A 21,139-nucleotide genomic window follows, 5' to 3' on the forward strand; every position below is an offset into this window, starting at 1 on the left:
CCATCCTGAATGTCTTTTGGGAATGCTACGGCCTGAACGGCCACCCCCGGGACAGAGGGTGGTGGTGCTTTGCGGCGCGGCGAGGGTGCGGCCTCGTCAAGGAGGCTCCTTCCTCCATTCATGGCTGGAAGGAGCGTTTCTTTTTCATCGACGTAGATCCCTCTTGGGGAATCGGGACAACCTGGGAGACGCCGATGAAGTCCCCGATCGGCCTATCGAGGTTGTCAAGGGAGGAGTCCGATGGCGTCGCCGTTTTGAGGGGGTTGGTTGCCGAGGGCCGGCTCCCCCCGGTGGCTCGCCTTATTTCCGAGGATGCCTTGGTGAACGTCGGTCTGAGCTCGGTCCCCGCCGACCGTGAGCCCGCCATCACTTCTTCTTTTTTAGCTCTTTTCTCCTCTTTCGTTTCTTCTTTCCATCAGCTTCTCAGTTTCTAACCATCTCGTTCTTTTTGCAGAAATCGACGACGTCATGCAGTCGGACAGGGCAATGGCTGTTAGTAGGGCGTCCCTACTGGAAGCGGTCCGGAGGAAGAAACGGACTCCTCCGAGCGGGGTCCCACCGGCGAAGAAGCCCCGCCAGCAGGCGACTCCGACGCCGACAGACGGGTCCGGGCCCACCGATCAGGGGGACGCCGCGGGCTCGGACCGACAGTTGGCGCCGTATCAGCCCTCCGGTGATGAGACTACCGCTTTTCCGGAGGTGTCATCCGGGCGCGCCCGAGACGGCCGGGTTGGACGCGGTCGGTCCCCAGCCCGGCCTTCAACTCGGTCGGCCTCGGATGATACGAGGAGGGGCGCGCCGAGGCCTCGGCCGAGCGGGACCCTGTCGATTTCTGGCGCGGCCCCCGCCCCGAGCACGGTCGGCATGACTCTCCCTCAAGCAATGGGTAAGGGTAAGGCCGCAGAACCACCGTCCGGCTCCGGGGCGAAGTCGGGGTCGGCCTTCACTTTCGCCGGCGCCCGAAACCTCATCGAGACGGTGCTGCTGGAGGGTGACCGTAGGCAGGTCCGGCAGATGAGGATCCCTGAAGTCGGAGCTGCCAGCTGCGTCTGCCTCATGTCGGTGAGTGTTCTTTTGGTCGCTTTCGTCATTTATAGGCTCTATTGATCCCCGTCTGACGCTCTCATTTTTTCTGTCTCTTAGCTCGCCCAGTACATGATCCGTCTGGAGGAGAGCCACGAGGAACAGGCGAGGCTCCTGGCGAAGGCCGAGAGCCGACTGAAAGCTGTAGAGGAGGGAGGCCAGGCTGCGGCGGGGAGAACGACCAGGGACCTCGAGACGAGGCTCCAGGTGGCCGAAGAGCGGGCACTCGGCTTCGCCGCCCTCGAGAGGCAACTGTTGGAGGCTCAGGAGCAACTCAAGGTTGCCTCGGGTCTCGAAAGTGAGATCAGGAAGGCGGAGGAGCGAGCCGAAAAGCAGTCCCGGAAGGCTGCCGACTTCCGGGAGAGGTGGGAGAAGGCCCAGCAGTCGGCCGACAACGCCCGCAACCGAACCCGATCTCTTGAAGCCAAGATGGCCGAATTGGAGTCGGCCTTGGAGGGGACTCGTGCGAGCAACCAGGAGCTTCATTCGCGCCTGGAGGAGGCTGAGGCTGCTCGCGTCGCTGCCGAGGCGAAGCACATGGAGGCTCGGGCCGATCTGCTGAGGGTTTCCTCCGAGGCGGACGAGCGGATTGTGGCGAAGGTCATGGAAGCGAAAGCTCAGATTACGGAGCGAGCGGAGGCGGCGCTGGCCGAGAAGAGCGCAGAAATCGGGCGTCAGGCGGTACAGGCCTATCGTCAGTCCGCCGAGTTCATCCGTGACATGTCGGATGCGGGGTCCGACTCCTTTGCCTTAGGCTTCGATGAAGGCCTGGCAAGGGTGTCCACTAAATACCCCGGAATTGACCTGAGTGGGGTCTCCCTCCTCGACTCCCCTCCGATGCCATTGCCTGCCGGTTCTCCAACCGTCTCCCTACCCTTCGCGGACGTGCTCGCCGTTCCCGATCCAGGGGTTCCTCCAAGCTGACCCTCTGTACTTTTTCTTTGTTCTTTTCTTTGTATGTTGGCGTTTTGCCATGTTGTATGGGTCTCGGCCCTGATGCAACGAAAGTTAATGCAAACAAAGTGTTTCCTCATTTCACTTTCGTCCTTCTCCTTTTTAACTCTTGGTAGCGTCTCGCCGACTCCTGACTCTTGAAGTTCCTCCGGCACTAGGCCAGGCATCCGAGGGTTAGGCCTCAGGAAATCCTTCCGGCGCTAAGCCAGGCATCCGAGGGTTAGGCCTCAGGAAATTCTTCCGGCGCTAGGCCAGGCATCCGAGGGTTAGGCCTCAGGAAACTCTTCCGGCGCTAGGCCAGGCATCCGAGGGTTAGGCCTCAGGAAACTCTTCCGGCGCTAGGCCAGGCATCCGAGGGTTAGGCCTCAGAAAACTCTTCCGGCGCTAGGCCAGGCATCCGAGGGTTAGGCCTCAGGAAATTCTTCCGGCGCTAGGCCAGGCATCCGAGGGTTAGGCCTCAGGAAATTCTTCCGGCGCTAGGCCAGGCATCCGAGGGTTAGGCCTCAGGAAATTCTTCCGGCGCTAGGCCAGGCATCCGAGGGTTAGGCCTCAGGAAATTCCGCTCATTGGTCGGCCAAGGCTGGCGCAAGCCGAGGCGACCGGTCGGGGCTTCAGGTTAGTCTGCTCCCGGGATGATCATCGGGTTTGCCTGGCATCCGAGGACTGAGCCTTGGAGAATTCCGCTCGTTGGTCGGCCAAGGCTGGCGCAAGCCGAGGCGACCGGTCGGGGCTTCAGGTTAGTCTGCTCCCGGAATGATCATCGGGTTTGCCTGGCATCCGAGGACTGAGCCTTGGGGAATTCCGCTCGTTGGTCGGCCAAGGCTGGCGCAAGCCGAGGCGACCGGTCGGGGCTTCAGGCTAGTCTGCTCCCGGGATGATCATCGGGTTAGCCTGGCATCCGAGGACTGAGCCTCGGGGAATTCCGCTCGTTGGTCGGCCAAGGCTGGCGCAAGCCGAGGTGACCGGTCGGGGCTTCAGGCTAGTCTGCTCCCGGGATGATCATCGGGTTAGCCTGGCATCCGAGGGCCGAGCCTCGGAGAATTCCGCTCGTTGGTCGGCCAAGGCTGGCGCAAGCCGAGGCGACCGGTCGGGGCTTCAGGCTAGTCTGCTCTTGGGATGATCATCGGGTTAGCCTGGCATCCGAGGGTCGAGCCTCGGGGAATTCCGCTCGTTGGTCGGCCAAGGCTGGCGCAAGCCGAGGCGACCGGTCGGGGCTTCAGGTTAGTCTGCTCCCGGGATGATCATCGGGTTAGCCTGGCATCCGAGGACTGAGCCTCGGGGAATTCCGCTCGTTGGTCGGCCAAGGCTGGCGCAAGCCGAAGCGACCGGTCGGGGCTTCAGGCTAGTCTGCTCCCGGGATGATCATCGGGTTAGCCTGGCATCCGAGGGCCAAGCCTCGGGGAATTTCGCTCGTTGGTCGGCCAAGGCTGGCGCAAGCCGAGGCGACCGGTCGGGGCTTCAGGCTAGTCTGCTCCCGGGATGATCATCGGGTTAGCCTGGCATCCGAGGACTGAGCCTCGGGGAATTCCGCTCGTTGGTCGGCCAAGGCTGGCGCAAGCCGAGGCGACCGGTCGGGGCTTCAGGCTAGTCTGCTCCCGGGATGATCATCGGGTTAGCCTGGCATCCGAGGGCCGAGCCTCGGGGAATTCCGCTCGTTGGTCGGCCAAGGCTGGCGCAAGCCGAGGCGACCGATCGGGGTTTCAGGCTAGTCTGCTCCCGGGATGATCATCGGGTTAGCCTGGCATCCGAGGGCCGAGCCTCGGAGAATTCCGCTTGTTGGTCGGCCAAGGCTGGCGCAAGCCGAGGCGACCGGTCGGGGCTTCAGGCTAGTCTGCTCCCAGGATGATCATCGGGTTAGCCTGGCATCCGAGGACTGAGCCTCGGGGAATTCCGCTCGTTGGTCGCGCGCCTATCACTTGCCGCTCGACAGGGTTTCTCCGTGGCCAGCTGCGATCGTATTTCTCCTCCTCTCGACGCGTCGCCTGGGGAACACCAGAAGGCTATTAAATGCTAATTGAGGCGTTACCTGGGAAATCGGATCGGCCAGTTGCTGCTTGCGAGGAGTGCCAGTTAAGCGGCTGCGATACGCGCGTTCTTCGAGGCGGATGCGGCCTGGGCGCGTGCGGAGATACGTGTGCCGTGGGATACACGCCGCCCGGAGTGTCCTGCATGAAGAATGCAATTAAGGAGAACGACGCTTAGGAGGTCGTGGGAGGATACGCCTCGAGAGCCGGAACGGCTCCGGATTCGATGCGCCCGCATTTATTGGAGCCACCCGCATCGGAACGACCGGGGGGCCACAGTTTGGCTATAAATATAAGTGCAGGTGCGGTGGAGCCTGCCAAGCCGGAGCTGTTCAGGTTGCCATGGATCGTGGACCTCCTCTCCGGTGCGTGGCTGGGAAGCCCCTGCCGGAAGAACGGGAGGTGCGCCCCTCGCGACTTCCGCCAACTAGCCGTTTCATCTGGGATCAACGGGGAGATTCTCCCCGGTGGAACTCCGCTCTAGGCGTTTCATCCGGGATCACATCCCCCCTCTTTTCCGTCCCACCTTCCGATTGAGCTCTGCGCTAGACGCTTCATCCGGGATCGCGCCTCCTCGCGCTCTTCTCCCTTGTATTCCTTCCCTCCCCTTCTCTTGGGGAGGGCCGGAATATCCTTTGGAGGTGGCGTTCCTCTAGGAGCAGTGTGAACTCCTTCTTCGTCCACTTCTTCTTCGTCCGCGCCGGCTTTTCGTCTTTTGCGTGAGGCGTCGATGGCGCCTCCGGGGAGAAGCACCCACGCCCGGTGGGATTGCAGCTGCTTCGGGTGGAGGGTTCGGGATCCCGGATCTTCAACTCTACGGAGTCCCCACCTCTTCCTTACTTTCTTTACTCCCCAATCCCCCTCTGGGAATTCTTTGTAATCACACGAACACGCCATTGTGACCAGGAATTATTGAAATGAAAAGGACTATACATTTTTTGAACTGTCTTTCTGGCTTTGTCTTTCTACTGGTAATACACCCGTAGATTAGCGGAATTCCAGCTCCTTGGAATTTCTCGACCATCTAGGGCCCCCAACTGGTAGGAGCCAGGTCGGTTTACCCAGCGAACCCTATACGGGCCTTCCCAATTTGGCGCCAGCTTCCCACCTTCCGCGGGTTGAGATGTTTTGGCTCGCCTTAGCACCAGATCTCCGATTCTGAAAAGTTTTGGTCGGACCTTGGAGTTATAATATCGGGCCACCCTCCGCTGATACATCGCCATCCGAACCTGCGCCATTTCCCTCGCTTCTTCGAAGAGGTCCAAGTTTCCTCGGAGTTGCTCCGAATTGGCCTCGGGTCGGTGCGTAGCCACCCGGGGCGAGGGGAGTCCGAGCTCCACGGGGACAACCGCTTCCGTGCCATAGGTTAGGCTGAAAGGCGTCTCCCCGGTAGGGGTCCGATGCGTGGTCCGATACGCCCAAAGGACGTTCTCGAGTTCTTCGACCCAAGCTTGCCCCGTCCGACCGATTCGCGCCTTAATTCCTTGGAGGATTGTCCGGTTTGTCACCTCGGCCTCACCGTTGGTTTGGGGATGCGACACAGATGTGAACCGATGCTCGATCCCGAATTCCTCGCAGAAGTCACGGAAATGCTTGTTGTCGAACTGTCGACCATTATCCGAGATGAGGACCCGGGGTACCCCAAATCGGACAATGATGTTTTTCTTCACGAACTTCCGGACTTGCGCCTCCGTGATAGTGGCCAGCGGCTCTGCCTCCACCCACTTGGTGAAGTAGTCGATTGCAACAATCAAGAATTTCCGCTGGGCGGAAGCGACGGAGAATGGTCCGAGGATATCCATTCTCCACTGTGCGAAGGGCTAGGGTGCGGTGATTGGTGCCAAGGGGACAGAAGGGGCTCTCTGGACGTTGGCGTGGCGCTGGCAGGCGTCGCATTTCCGTACGTGATCCTTTGAGTCCTCCAACAAGGTAGGCCAATAATAGCCTTTCCTCATGATCTTGTGCGCCAAGGATCTAGCCCCCGAGTGCGATCCGCAGACGCCCTCATGGACTTCGCCGAGGACGTAGGCCGCCTCCGAGGGGCGGAGGCACCTTAAGAGGGGGGCGGTAAACGAGGTCCGATACAGCCTCCCTTCATAGAGTACGTAGTGGGCGGACTTCCTGACAAGTCGCCGAGCTTGATCTTCGTCTTCAGGGAGGATCCCTTCGGCGAGGTAGGCGACGAGCGGGTCCATCCAAGACGGCTCCGGATCAATCGCCATCACCGCTCCAGCCTCGCCGATGCTCGGGGCATCCAGGGTCTCCAGGTAGATTGCCCTCGACAAGTTGTGCGCCTCTGCGCCCACCAAGCGGGACAACCTGTCGGCCCTGGCATTTTCGCTTCTGGGAACCTGCTGGATGTCGACACTGCCGAGGTCGGAAATGAGTGCTTGCACCTTCCGGACGTAGTTCTGCATGGTCGGGCTCCGGGCCTCGAACTCCCCACGGACCTGCCCGACCACCAGCTGGGAGTCGGTGAAGACCTTCAAACGCCGGATGCCGAGCTCTCCGGTGAGTTTGAGTCCTACGACTAGGGCCTCGTACTCCGCCTCGTTATTGGTAACTGAAAATCCAAACCTCAAGGCATACTCGGCTATCACTCCATCAGGACTGGTAAGGACCAGCCCGGCCCCTCCACCCTCGGGGTTCGACGACCCATCGATGTGAAGCGTCCAGGTCGGGAGGTCGAGGCTGGGCGTTTCCGGCGGTCTAGGTTCCGCCTCCTGCACCGTGCACTCAGCGAGGAAGTCCGCGAGCACCTGGGCCTTGATGGCGGGTCGAGGCTGGTAGCGGATGTCGAACTCACCGAGTTCTACTGCCCACTTCACCAGCCGTCCCGCATTCTCGGGGTTGCCGAGGATCTGTCGTAACGGTTGATCAGTTAAGAGGGTGACAGAATGGGCCTGGAAATAGGGGCGGAGCCTCCTGGTCGCGGTCAGCAGCGCGAAGGCGATCTTTTCAGCCTTCGTATACCGCGTCTCGGCGTCTCGTAGGACCCGGCTGATGTAGTACACAGGCTTCTGGAGCTTTGCCTCTTCCCGAACCAGCACCGCACTGACCGCGGTTGGGGAGACCGCCAGATAGAGGTAGAGCATCTCCCCTTCTTGCGGCTTGGACAGTAGGGGAGGAGACGCCAGGTATTCCTTGAGCTGGTCGAATGCTGCTTGACATTCGGCAGTCCAGAGGAAGTCTTTTGGGCGTTTTAACACCTTGAAAAATGGTTGGCAGCGTTCGGCCGATTTTGCCACAAATCGTCCGAGCGCGGCGACCCTTCCAGCGAGCTCCTGAACTTCCTTTACTTTGGTCGGAGGGGACATACCTTGGATGGCCTTGATTTTGTCCGGGTTGGCTTCGATACCCCGCTGGTTGACAATGAAACCAAGGAACCTCCCGGCCGAAGCGCCAAAGGCGCACTTCGCTGGGTTCAGCTTCATGCGAAACTTCCGTAAGGTGGTGAAAGTCTCCTCCAGATCCACGATGTGCTGGTCTGCCTGGCGGCTCTTCACCAGCATATCGTCCACGTACACCTCCATGTTCCGGCCGATTTGCTCTTTGAAGATTTTGTTGACGAGGCGCTGGTAAGTGGCGCCAGCGTTCTTCAGACCGAAGGGCATTACCTTGTAGCAGTACAGCCCCCGGTCCATTATAAAGGCAGTTTTCTCCTCGTCCTGTGGGGCCATCATTATCTGGTTGTAACCGGAGAAGGCGTCCATGAAAGACAGCAGCTGATATCCAGAAGTCGCGTCGACCAGTTGGTCTATCCGCGGAAGCGGGAAGCTATCCTTAGGGCACGCCTTGTTCAGGTCGGTATAGTCGACGCACATCCTCCACTTCCCGCTCGCCTTCCGGACAAGTACAACATTTGCCAGCCACTCGGGGTAACTCACCTCCCTTATGAATCCTGCCTCCAAGAGTTTGTCTACCTCCTGGTCGACCACCCGGATCCGATCCGGGGCACAGTGTCTCTTCTTCTGCTTCACTGGCCGGTGGGTCGGGTCGACGTTGAGGGCGTGAGAAATGACCTCCGGGTCGATCCCAGGTACATCGGCCGCCGACCAGGCAAATACATCGGCATTGGCTCGGAGGAATTCCACCAACCGGGCCCGAGCTCCCGGGTCGAGATTGGCGCCGACCCGGACCACCCGGTCCCGGCGGCCTTCCTCGAGGGGAACTTCGACCACACCCTCGGCCGGCTCCCCCTGCCGCAAGGCCACCTCGTCTCTGGCATCAAGGGACTCGACGCTTAGGGCTTCTGCGGGCTTCTTCCCTTTGAGGGTCGCTAGGAAACATTGCCGTGCGGTCGGTTGGTCGCCTCGGACCTCCCCGATCCCGACCGCCGTGGGGAACCGCATGAGCAAGTGGTACGTAGAGACCACCGCGCGAAGGGCGTTCAGTCCGGGTCGTCCGAGGATAGCGTTGTAGGCCGAGGGAACACGGACGACCAAGAACCCGAGTCGCACCGTGGCTTCTGCGGGTGCGACGCCCGCAGTCACAGGCAGCTCAACGACACCTTCCGCCGGGACAGCGTCACCGGTGAATCCTATGAGGAGGGTGGATATTTTGTGCAACAATTGTCTGGACAAGCCCATCTTTTGGAATGCCTCGTAAAACAAGATATCAGCTGAGCTTCCACTATCCACAAGAACACGCCTTACATCATAGTTTGCCATAGTGAGGGAGATCACCATGGCGTCATCGTGGGGGGTCTGAACCCCCTTTACATCCTCATCACAAAAGGTGATTACATTGCCGACCCTCTGCCTCTTTGCGACGGCCGCCCCTAACGCTTCCGTCGAGCCCCCTGCTTTCCTCACGGGCCGGGGGCAGCCCCCAGTGATAGTGTGGATTACGCCCGCAACGGGTCGATTCTGCTCCCGAGGCTCCGGAGGGGCCGGGTCGGCCGGACGCGGGTCCGCGGGGGGACGTCGGTCGCTCACATATCGACCGAGACGCCCCCGGCGGATGAGAGCCTCGATCTCGTCCCGAAGCTGGAAGCAGTCCTCCATGTCGTGGCCGTGGTCTCGGTGGTACTCACAGTACGCCCGGGAGGGCCTCTTCCCAGGAATCCTCCGCATCTGTCTCGGGGCCGGGAGGTCCTCCCGCCCCTTGATCTCCATAAGGATCTGGGCCCGGGGAGTCAGGAGAGGGGTGTACTGGTGAAAACGTCGGGGCGGAGAACGAGGGCGTGGGGCGCCGTGGTTCTTCGCCGGCGATGGGCTTCTGCACCGACGCTGAGGCGTCGGGCTCCTCCTCTGGCGTGCCTCGTTCCGCCTTTTCTTCCCAAGCTTTTGAGGGATCTCGGCGGCCTCCTTGCTCCGGTGGGCGGCCGCCTCCTCGGCGTCCGCATACTGGTTCGCCCGGGACAACAGCTCTGGGAAGCTCCGCGGCAGGCGTTTGTCCAGGGAGAAGGTGAGTCTGCCCTTCCGGAAGCCACGCTTCAGGGCTGAAAGAGCTACCTCCTGACTCAGGTTCCGGACCTCCAGCGTAGCCCTGTTGAAGCGGGTAAGATAATCCCGCAGGCTTTCTCCCTCGTTTTGCCGGACATCAAAGAGGGAGTCGGAGACCAGTCGCCGCCGGCTACTGACGGCGAAATGAGTGATGAAGAGGTGAGTGAACTGGTCGAAGGACCGGATTGAGTCAGCCTCCAGCCCGGCGAACCATGCCCTCGCCGGGCCACGGAGGGTTGCCGGGAAAGCCTTGCAGAGAAGGGGATCTGATGCTCCGTGGAGGAGCATAAGGGTCCTGAAACTCTCGACGTGATCCCGCGGATCCGCCGCCCCGTCATAGGGCTCGATCGCCGGCATTTTGAACCCCGGCGGATTCGGGGTCCGCAGGATCCTCGAGGCGAGCGCCGGCTGGGAGGAGATCTCTAAGTCGGCGAAGGGATCTTTGGAATGGCCCTTCAGGACCTGGAGTTGTCGGTGGAGATCGTCCACCCGCCGGTCCAGGGAGCGCGACCGGTGGGTGGGGGACAAGGAGCGGCGAGAGGGGGACCGACTGGAGCGCGGGTTCCTCGAGGACTGGGGGGTCTGGGAACGCGCCCGGGCCCGCCTCTCGTACCCCGCGCAGCTCCGGTGGGAAGGTCCCGGCAGAATGGAGCGTGCTCGAGAATCCTCCTCGCGCCGGCGCTCCTCCCCATGGGAGAGGAAGGAGCGCGGGTTGAGGAGGACAGGCGAACGCTCAAGCAGCGGCGGCTCCTGAGCCTGCTGCGGCGCCCGGGACATCGCACCCTGCAGATTCTGCACCGCCTCCGCGAGGGTGCGAACCTGCTGGGTTAGCTGGTCGAACTGGGCGGCTTCGACCATCTGAATGGGCGGTGGGGCGGTGGAGTGTTGCTGAGAGCGTGTTGGAGATGCAGCGGCCTCCCGGCCAGTGGCACGAGAGGCCCCGCGACCGAAAGCATTGGAAGCTCCACAACCACCTCGCCGTGCCATTACGATCGCTCTGAGATCCGGGCCCTCCTTCTAGCGCCAACTGTTGCTGGGGGTCCAAACCGAGAACGATTGGCACAGCGGTGTGAACGGGGTTCCCTTTGAATTGCTTTGGTTGCGCTCCACCTTCCGCCGGGAAACCTGCAAGCAAGCCTCGCACCACCACTGGGGTAGTGGGGGCCCTCCGACGATCAAGTTAGAGGGAATCGAAGGAGAAGGAGAGGTAGCAGGTAAGATGATGCTATGGAGAATCTTGCTTACCCTCCCCCTTCCCCCCCAGCCCCATATATATCAGGCTGGGGGGTTTTTCTGGGGATTGGTCATCGTGTGGCACGATGGGGTTGCCACTGACGTGGCCGTTACAGGGCGTCGTGGGGCAGCGCCGGGTACGGCCATGGCAGGGCGTAGTGGAGCTCCGCTTTGTACGGTTGTTACAGGGGATCGTGGGGCAGCGCCGGATTCGGCCGTTGCAGGGAGTAGTGGAGCAGGGGGCCGCGGCGTGCCTCAGGAGAACAGTCTGTTGTTGTCAAGAGATTGCCGACCCGAGGTCGGATTGCTGGATCAAGGGGCAACCGACTCGGGGTCGGACTGCTGGATCAAGGGGCAGCCGATTCGGGGTCGGGCTGCGGAGCCGAAGATATCCGACCCGAGGTCGGGTTGCTGGATCAAGGGGCAGCCGACTCGGGGTCGGGCTGCGGAGCCGAAGATATCCGACCCGAGGTCGGATTGCTGGATCAAGGGGCAGCCGACTCGGGGTCGGGCTGCGGAGCCGAAGATATCCGACCCGAGGTCGGATTGCTGGATCAAGGGGCAGCCGTAGTCTTCCTGGGCGCGCGTGCCGGTCACGTGGGGCATGGTGGCTAAGTTCCCCCGTAACAGACGCCATCGTAAATATAATATGACCACTAGTGATTGACAGGTCTAGCTTCATGGGGTCAAACAATCCAATGCACATGGTAGCCCAATTGATCCCAACAAACTAATTTCCCACGTAGAATAGGGCAGCCATTGGATGAAAGGATTCTTAGATCCATGCTTGAAAACGGCTTAAAACTTGTTTTAAGGATGATAATTTTGCTCTTGTCCTGAAAAAATAAAGCTGAGAAATGTCATTGTCCTCCATGTTGCTTTAGTTTTCATGTCCCAGTAAAATGACTTGCACCTTCCCCACCTATTGCCGCCGCTCTTTGAAATATAAAGCCTAAAAAGGCACGATGCAAAGTATGTTGGAAAAAGGCCGATATTCCGCAAAATTTAAAAAAAAAAAAATCTATGTGAACTATAGTTCTCTTTATTCCGGTAGTTTTTTTATAGGTTATGTGAATTGTAGTTGCTGAGACATATGTTTCATACAAATAGATGACTAAAAAACACACACATTTTCTTTTAAGAATTTATCGAACGGATAAGTTCAGCTCAATCTTTATATATAAAATCTGGAAAAAAAAAACAATATAGTAGAGTGATCAAGAAATTTGCTACTAACCATAATGTTTTTTTACTTTCTTTTGATAAAAGAGGCCTATGAGCCTATACACGTATAATAATCTAATTGTTTGTATGAGCATAATTACATTAAAGGCGTATAGAAGACGTGTGCCCATTGCTGAGCTGCCACCATCGAGTTGTTGATCGGTCAAATAGTAATCTATTATCTAAGTTAGAGGAAATTAATGGAAGGAGTCGGGGGAAAGATGTGGAAGTTGTTGCATTGAACAAGCCATGTATCTCTTTTTAAGTACACAAGAGACTCAGAAGGAATAAAAGAGATCTCTGTCCCACCTATTCCGGAGAAAGACGTGTGGAAGTGTTACACTAACGAGGTTCTCTTGCAAACGTTGTAGCATCCTTCTGCTGACCAACTCCACAATTTTGTCATATGTGAACCAAAAAACAAGAGCATCAACACCACCAACAACAAGGTGCTATTGATCCTTGTTCACCCATTATGAATGTAGCACTCATCTTAAAATATTATAATAATATTGATGCATGCTCCAAACCCCGACGAGCCCGGAAGCCAAACCCACGCTATCTAATGTCTCTGAACCATATCCCACGCACGACAGCCACCGCGTCGGAACCTGTGGGGAGCGGAGGGCAGTTCGGCGACGAGGCAAGCACATAGAAAGGAAGAGGGTCGCGATGGGAGCGGGAGGAAGAATAGTTCGGTTGCCGCGATGACGGAGGAAGCGGTTCGACGCCATGCACGCAGGTTCGACACAACGTCGTGGACGTGGGACGAGGAGAGGAGATGGATTCCGAAGCACGGGAGGGCGTGGACGAGAGAGTGGATGAGTGATGGCGAGGAGTTGATAAGTGATGGCCCGAGTCTCTCGTGAGGAGGGGGAGAAAGTATTTAATGGAGTGAACTGTCTTGGGATTGATAAACGTGAAGTAGAGCATTTGCCTTGCATGGGTTGTCTCTCACCCAAAGAGAGCTATTTCATTTGAATGTACAGTGGTTCGCTTTCACCCATTGTAGTTTACCAATTCTTTCTTTTCTTCCATTCGACTCCATCTTTGGTTGGGACCTATCAAATATCGACATTCCATGACATCACATTATATTGATCCTCCTAAACCTCTTACTAATCAACAAGTTTTGTGCATCTTCCTAACCCAAAGAGAGAGAGAGAGAGAGAGAGAGAGAGAGAGAGAGAGAGGGGGGGGGGGGAGAGAAGGAGGGAGGGAGGGGGAAAAATGAAAGCAAAGAAGAGTGGGATCGATATACCTCCAATTTAGCGAGGACTAAGTTAGGCGAAAAGGGTTAAAGATCAACCAACCACTTGATGCAATAAGGGTAACTAAGTTATATGTATAATGAGTGACTATATATAACATGGGAGACCTTAAATTGGTGGTGATAAGGAAATTGACCGTAATAAGTGGAAGGAACTCAAATTGAGCTTATTTATAACTAAGAGTTATATCAAAGCAATGGATAGCTACTTTATATTTGGAAGTGCTACACTACAATTGAAGCAATCAATACAATTCATTCACGTAAAGCAAATATTTAGTTATCCTAAAGTCAAATTAAATCAATGCAGCAGCCCATGTGCTTTTGCTTACAGCACAACCTCCATCAGCTCACCAAATATAATGCTTACATTTTTATTTTTTTTTTGCTTTAACGGGTTGATCATACCATTAAAGCAAAAAAAATAAAAATAAAAAAAAATGAACATGTAATATTGCTTCTCGACACAATTTTTGTTTGACTTTCTATATAAGTACTTCACTGGTTGAATGAACTGGGGCTTGAGAAGCTTCCGATGGGCTGAACTTATTGAAAAAAATCCGATTACCAAAAACATAAATCTCCGTAAAATTGTACTGAAAGGTGAAGGAAGTTGGTGACCTCATGGCTTCTCTTATCAAAGAAAAGCTACTAGGTCTCTTTGCCTTCTACAATTTCTGTGCATTTCTCAGCAAACACCACTCTATGGTGAGCCCTGTTCAAAGGATTGTCATTTTATTTTACACCTTATAAGATCATGAGTGTCCATTAAATGTAAATGCTCTTTCTTGGGTATGAAGTTGTACAGCGAGATAGTTAAAATTAGCAGCAATAATGTCTCAAAATTAAGCAATACCTGATGCTGTCATTGCAATGTATATAAAACTCCAGACTTGTTATTCTACCCCTTAGTTTAAGTTATTTTCGAAACATTTTCTAGTTCCATTCCAGGGCGCGTTACCAATTTGGTATTTCTTTTTTAGTAATTGATATAAATATTAAAAATTTCAAGGTGTGGGGACCAATCCCCATCTTACTTATCTTACCATATATATTGAAGAAACTTATCATCGGGCTCCTCATGCCTATAGAGAGGCAAACAGTGCGATGGACTGGGTGACATCCTTTGTGGCTCAGCATTTCAGAAATTTTATTTCGGATGACCACTCTTTGGTTTCGTCTCCCTTGTATTTTTTTTATCTTTTTTGATCTTATGGGCTGCACCCATATTCATAGAGTGTGAGTCGCTATTGTATTAAAAAAAAAAAAAAGAAAAAAAGAAAAAGAAAAGAAGAAGAGGAGAAGAAGAAGAAGAAAAAAGAAGAAGAAGAAGAAGAAACTTGTCCACGAAGGTGGTTTGGGTCTACTACTAGAAACCAAGACCCCACCATACATCCTTCCCATTCTCCCCTCCCAAGTCTATTCTCCCAAAAGGCCATGTTCCCCGAGGACAACAATAATTCTAGAAGCCCAAGCCGGAAGAGACGGTTCTTCTTGCCGCCCTCCTGCTTCGTAGGTTCTCTCGTCTCCGACACCGGCGGCTCCGACCGTCCCGGCGGCCCCTCCACGGTGTCGAAGCCCAAGCTCTCCCGGTTCTCCTGGTCCCGAATCCGAAAGAAGAAGAAGACCGTCCCCCTCGACGGCGCTCCCCCTAACATCGAACAAGCTTCGGCTCATAAGATCAGTCCCTCCGAGAAGCCTTCCAAGGTTGGTTCGGCTCGCTATTTCTTTGTTTCATGTTTTCTCTTTTCTTGGTTTCCCTTTTCTCGAGGGGCGGTAGACAGGAGAGTTGATCGAGAGCGTTGCAACGCCGGCCGGCCGGCCGGCAAGCCGGCACGGAGCGCACGCCCGGGTCGGACGTGCCTCAATCGCGTGATAGCTAGATTTTGTTTCGCCCAACCACGAGGGCGTTGCGGGAGCGAAGGCGTTGCACGCCGAGCCGTCAATCTCGCGCGGATCAGCCCGAATCTTGAGGCCCGATCATTGTCCCGAATTGACGTGCTGACCGTCGACAGGATGGCTACACCCGTATCAGTCGCGTGTGATGCATGTAACGCGGTCAAGTCGTGTTATATATCTAACGATCAACTTGATTGGGTGAACGTTGTCTACTTTTTTTTATCGGAACAGCGTGAAAAGTCCGCGCGCGTTTGGCCGAAACTTATACGGGCCTCACATCGACTCAAGTTGATGACGTGGCATTGCTGGTCTTCCTACTCCTATTTCTTCATTTCTTCCCTCGCACGGATGCGCCGGTCTGCCCCCTCCGCTCGGCGGTGGGACCCACAAGCCGTTCTCCTGGGTCCACTTTTTCTGTGGGCATGACAGGTCAGCACTCGTTGCTGTCTGCTGTCTATGATGAGACAGCTGATTCAGCACTCCATTACTCTATGCGACTGATCTACGACATCTGCCGACTTTTGAGTGTATACGTCCCCCATCGAACTACTCATATATACAAAAAAGCAAATAATACGGTGGATTGGGTGGCATTTTTTGCAGCCTAACATTTCGAAAGTTTTATTTAAAACGATCACTACGGAGTTCCATCTCCATTGTTTTTTTTTATTCTTTTTAATTCTGTGGATTGCACATCCACGCACATTATGTATGAGCCCGCTATTATAAAAAGAAAATAAAATAAAAAATGAATAAAAATAAAAAAGACCTCTATCACAATGTCATCAGTTCTATTGACCAACAAGCTGGGATTCGCTGCTTGGGTTGCAGGGTCGAACCAGTAGAAGCGGAAGCAACGCCAAGCAACTCCAACGCGATGCAGTCACCCAACTTCACCCAGGCATCAACCTCCATCAGCCGCACCTCCCCCGAATCTCCACGCAGCACCGCACCTGCAGCGGAGCGGCGCCACCCTCCTGGAAACTCGACCCAGGCCGCGGCGGGTCCAAGACCAGCCACGCCGGCTCGCCCGGGCACATCCATACGGCCGCCTCCAATAAAATCCCGGTCCGGACCGGGTCCCTCGAACCGGCCGCCGGGCTCTGGGTCATGGTGGTGACTTTGGCCGTGATGGTTTTCTTTGGACGCGTCTCGGCCGTTATCTGTTTGTGCTTTTGCTTCTACATCGCGCCACTTTTGAGCGTGGTAGAGGATGATGGCTCCAGCCGCCAAGGAGTGGGTTCAAGAGAGGTTGACATGGATTCAGGGGAGTACAAGAAGAGAGTTATATTGGAAGGCTTGTTGGAAAGGAATGGTCGGAAGCCATCAGGTTTTTTAGTTGCCATGGGTGCGTTGCAGAAAAGATAGTTTTTTTTCTTTTTTTTAAAAAAAATATTATTGTATATTGTTTTTGAAATTATGTTTGATTTATGATTTTGGGATATACTGAGGTGTAAATGAACATGTATGTGAGAATTATACAGTTAGAAGAAATCTAGTTCATGCATCACACACCATTTCTTTCGAATCACCTTGTTATTTTGCTATACGGAAGAAATAATGACTGAAACTCTTGCCTCTTCCAAATTATTTGGATCAAGAATTTATTTATTCCGTTACGGTATTGTGACCAAACTTCATATATTGCCCTCAACAAAAGAAAAAAAAAAGTCAGTGACCACCAGCAATGAAAAAATAATCATTGTATTTATTGGTTTTGGGGACCAAGTGATCTAATGAAAATACATATTGATGATATAGATTGCAACAAGCTAATATATTATACTTCGTTCCCTTTATCCAAGTCGTATACTCGTATGTGTCATTATGTATACATACATACATAATATACATATATATATATATATATGTATGTATATATATATGTGTGTGTGTGTGTGTGTGTGTGTATGTATGTATGTATGTATGTACATACATATACATACATATATACATACATATATATATATATACATACATACATATATATATGTAAAGATATATGTATATGTATACATACATATATATGCATATATATATGTATATGTGTGTTGCCCAAGAAGACAACCTAAGAGGGGGTGTGAATTGGATTTTAAGTAATAGTTGCAAATTAAAAACTTAATGAGTAACTAATTAAACTTTATTGCAAGTGGATTAATTAGTTTACTATATGCAGTGGATGAGGGGAATGGGAGAGACAATTAAACAATCACAAACACAAGTGATTTTATAGTGGTTCGGAGCTAACCCTTGCTCCTACGTCCACTCTCCAAGCTTCACTTGGGAGTTCACTATAATCCCTCGGATTACAGCCGGTTGTTTTACAAGCTCACAACCCAACTTGTTGTTTTACGAGATCACAACGAACTCGGTCGGTTTTCACAGGCTCACCGACTAGAACCACCCGATTGTTTTTCCGGGATCACAATCGAACCCTTACACCGTTGGTTTTAACCTCGGCTCACCAACTAACCTCTACAACCTTGATTCAATCAGGGATTGAATCAAGTAACAAGAAAACAGTTTGTAAAGAGTACAGGAAAAGCTTCTTAACAAGCAAATATGAACAATATAAATAATGTAGAGTTAGAAGCCCTCAAACAGATTTTGGAAGAGGAAGAAGGGGCTTCTCGAACTCTGAGTCTCCTCTTTGAATGCACTGGTGATCTGATGTCAGAGGAGAGCCTTGAATGTGAAGAAGACGTTTGGAGGATGGACTTCAATGCACTTCTTCCTTCTTTTTCTTGTATTAACTCTTAAGAGGCTTTGGTAGGTGGAAATCCTTTTTGCTTTGAATAGAGTCTCTCTTTCTTACCCTATTACTGTTCACTCTGGCTATTTAAGCGATCCCCATCGAAAACTAGCCGTTAGACACACTTTTAGAGCCGTTCTGCACAATCTGCAACTCCTGACAAAGTGTCCGTTGGGATCGGAGTCGACTCGTTCGATCTGGAGTCGACTCGGCTGTTGCTGGAGTCGACTCATGCTTTACTGGAGACGACTTGCCCACTGTTCAAAATTTGAAATAAAGTGCCGTCCCGTTCTGGAGTCGACTCGGCTAAACCTGGAGTCGACTCGCCAATGTCCGGAGATGACTCTCCCTTCCGGAGATGACTCATTCTTCAGGAATCCAAAGATCTTTCTTTCGGGTTTACTTCCTCGAGTCGACTCGGATTCTCTTGGAGTCGACTCGGCTCTCAGAGCCAGAAAAACTGGTCTTCTGTCTTTGGAGTTGAACTACCTCAGAGTCGACTCGGACTTTGCTGGAGTCGACTCGGCTCTGAGATACCGAAGTTGGCTCTCTGACTTTTAGTCTTGCATTCCTCTGAGAGTCGACTTATGCTTCTTTAGGAGTCGACTCGCCAACAGTCGGAGTCGACTCGAGTTCTTCTGGAGTCGACTCGGTTCTCAGAGTCCAAAACAACTTCTCTGTCTTTCTATCTGTTACTCCTTGGAGTCGACTCGGAACTATCGGGGGTCGACTCGGCAAGCATCGAAGTTGACTCGAATTTTTCAGGAGTCGACTCGGTGACAGGGTCTGAGATTCATCTTTCTGTCCTGCTGTCTGTTCTCAGTCGGAGTCGACTCGTAATGTGCCGGAGTCGACTCGAGCCTGTGCCAGAACGTCTGAAACACTTAGAGTCGACTCGAAATCTTCCGGAGTCGACTCGAGTTCCAGACTTTGGTTCAAACTGAGTTCCATGCTTAGCCAAAATGTATTGAACCAAAGCTAGAGACAATTAAACATAAATTCACAAATATTTGGCTGAAACACTAGATTGAATTCATTAGTATAACATAAGATATACTCAAATGCTTTGAGCTCATCAAAATCAAATAGGGTTATAATCAATCACTCCACAATCTCCCCCTCTTTGATGATGACAAAACATTGAGTATTTGTAAAGTGAATTGCTCAACCAAAAGGAGATTTATAATAAAGTTTTGAAATGAATTCAAGTGTCTAGTCATTTAATTTATCCAAAATTGAAAGGTGTGAAACAGTAAATCCTGAAGTTAAAGCTCTCCCTTTCATTTGGAATTATATAAGCCTTCATGTCATGCAATCAATTGTTTGGCTTATATGTGTTTAATGAATTTGTTTTCTTAAAATTTCAGATTCTCCCCCTCAACATATGCATTCAATTTTGTTTAGATTCTCTGAATTTTTTTTAATGTCTTGAAGCTTTTGAGCTTAAATTTTGTTTTAGAGAAAAAATCTGACAATTTGTTCTTGAGTATGATTCAACTAATCTCCGAATATCCCTTGAATAGATTCTGGAGATTACTCCTTTAGGAGCCCCAACAGAGAGATAATGAGCCTCGAGGTATCGAATCCACTAAGAACAAATTACTTTTTGCTTGAAGAATTTTCTTTTTAGTGATTTCCTTTACATTTCAATTCAATATATTTTCTCTCCCTTTTTGTCATCATTGCAAAAAGAAGTGCAGAACATAGAAAAGTATTGCACAGTTTGTAAAAAAGTGTCTACTCATTGTATTGATGCTGAATTGAGTACAATTGTAAAAAAAAATATAAGTATAGAAAACAAATACATCATAAGATTGAAAACAAAGCTACACTAGGGTTTCTTTGCAGTGGAGGATGAAGCTTCTCCTCTAAGCCTAGTCACTTGCAAGACTAAGCTTATCCCCTCCGAGACGTTCCCTAGTTGCTTGATGATCTCCGAGGTGGCCCTAGACTGTGTCGTGGTAAGCTCGGTCACACTCGCCTGAAGGGTGTCCAACCTGGAGAGCAGTGCATGGGCTAGTCTCTCTGCACCCTGGCTCTGGCTTCCTAGCTCATGTCTGATGCCGTCTTGCATCTTCTTCGTGTCGTCCTTGACGTCACTCATGTTCCAGTATTGAGCTTGGACCAGGCTGCGCACATTGGATATCTCCTCCCTCAAGTGCGCAGTCATCTCGGCTACTGCTGCCAGGGTGGGAACTAGCTCGGTGGAGGGAGCACTCGAAGGACCTCGGAGCTCCCTCAGCAAGTCATCTCTCAGATCCCTCACTATCTCCTGCCGCATCTCTTGGAGCTGCTCAGAAGATATCCGGACCTCCAGAGGCTGTTGCTGAGAAGGTGGGGCAGTGGAGGTGGAAGGCTCAGTATAGGTAGGAGCAGAGGTGGAAGGATAGGTGGGAGGATCTGTATAGTGGTCCTGGTCATGGTCAGGACTGGGTGAGTGATGAGTGGTAGGGTCAGAAGATGTGGATGATTTCCTAACCCAGACTCCCCCTACCTTGTGGAATCCCATCCTATGAAAGGTCCCCTCACCCATACGATCTGTAAACCGCAGTGAGCGAGAGGGTTCCCCCTCAGGAATGGGGACCTCTAACTCCCTAAATATAAGGGTGAAAAAAATGCCATAAGGGAGGCTGAGCTTAGGTTTATCTAGGGGTTCACAAAGGTATTTGTAGATGAGTTTTGGAAAGTTGATGGGAGTGTCTTGGAGGAGGTAGAACATCAAGGCCAGGTCTCTCTCAGAAATGAAGTCAAACCTACCAGTCTTTGGGAAGAGAGTCCTAGAGATGATACTAAGGAGAAGCCGCATTTCAGCCGAAAGCTGATTTGCGAACACCTCCTCTATGGGGGACAAGGGTGGACTCCCTAAGATGGTCGTAAGGGCCTCTATCCTATCAGAGGGATGTGTGGGAACAATCCCCTCACTCGAGAGATGGAGGACTCGAGCAATGAAGTCCTCCGAGATAAAAATAGGGACACCCATAACAGTTCCCTGGATACCCCCGCTAACCCGTGCGACTGTACCATAAAACTCCCTAACTAGCCCTGGATAGGTAGGGAGGTCAAGAGTGCAGAAAAACTCTAAACCCTGGGCTCTAAGGTGATGCCCTAGGTTGAACCCTTCCCGGGAGAGGAAGTCAAAGTTGACTTGCCTCCCGGTAGAGACAACCTTCCCGGCGCATGAGCGCGAGGGAACCGGCCTAGGCGGGGAAGGAACCAGAGGTGGTGGCCTCGCCGGTTCGTTTCGAGCCTTGGA

The 21,139-nt window shown here is 53.0% G+C and overlaps 2 protein-coding genes across 2 annotated transcripts; both read left to right on the top strand.

Moving 5' to 3' along the window:
• The first annotated feature begins 772 nt into the window (after positions 1 to 772).
• On the top strand, positions 773 to 2,125 carry LOC148714258 (uncharacterized). Its single transcript, XM_088717823.2, has 2 exons — positions 773 to 1,062; positions 1,144 to 2,125. The coding sequence occupies exons 1-2, from the start codon at positions 865 to 867 to the stop codon at positions 2,005 to 2,007; spliced, it is 1,062 nt and encodes a 353-aa protein (XP_088573949.1). The 5' UTR covers positions 773 to 864; the 3' UTR covers positions 2,008 to 2,125.
• A 12,460-nt stretch (positions 2,126 to 14,585) lies between these two features.
• Positions 14,586 to 16,651, top strand: LOC113463036 (uncharacterized). The gene is made up of 2 exons (XM_026806520.3): positions 14,586 to 14,942; positions 15,966 to 16,651. The coding sequence occupies exons 1-2, from the start codon at positions 14,673 to 14,675 to the stop codon at positions 16,500 to 16,502; spliced, it is 807 nt and encodes a 268-aa protein (XP_026662321.3). The 5' UTR covers positions 14,586 to 14,672; the 3' UTR covers positions 16,503 to 16,651.
• Positions 16,652 to 21,139: the final 4,488 nt, after the last annotated feature.

The sequence above is a fragment of the Phoenix dactylifera genome, chromosome 3 (genome assembly GCF_051530095.1).
Source record: "Phoenix dactylifera cultivar Ajwa chromosome 3, Ajwa_hap1_PhDact_Kaust_v1.1, whole genome shotgun sequence".
NCBI lineage: Eukaryota > Viridiplantae > Streptophyta > Magnoliopsida > Arecales > Arecaceae > Phoenix > Phoenix dactylifera.

Excerpts from the sequence above, each read along its gene's own strand:
- LOC148714258 (XM_088717823.2), top strand. The coding sequence starts at position 865 with ATGACTCTCCCTCAAGCAATGGGTAAGGGTAAGGCCGCAGAACCACCG. Across the intron at positions 1,063-1,143 it reads GCTGCGTCTGCCTCATGTCG|CTCGCCCAGTACATGATCCG; the intron begins GTGAGTGTTCTT and ends TCTGTCTCTTAG.
- LOC113463036 (XM_026806520.3), top strand. The coding sequence starts at position 14,673 with ATGTTCCCCGAGGACAACAATAATTCTAGAAGCCCAAGCCGGAAGAGA. Across the intron at positions 14,943-15,965 it reads CCTCCGAGAAGCCTTCCAAG|GGTCGAACCAGTAGAAGCGG; the intron begins GTTGGTTCGGCT and ends CTTGGGTTGCAG.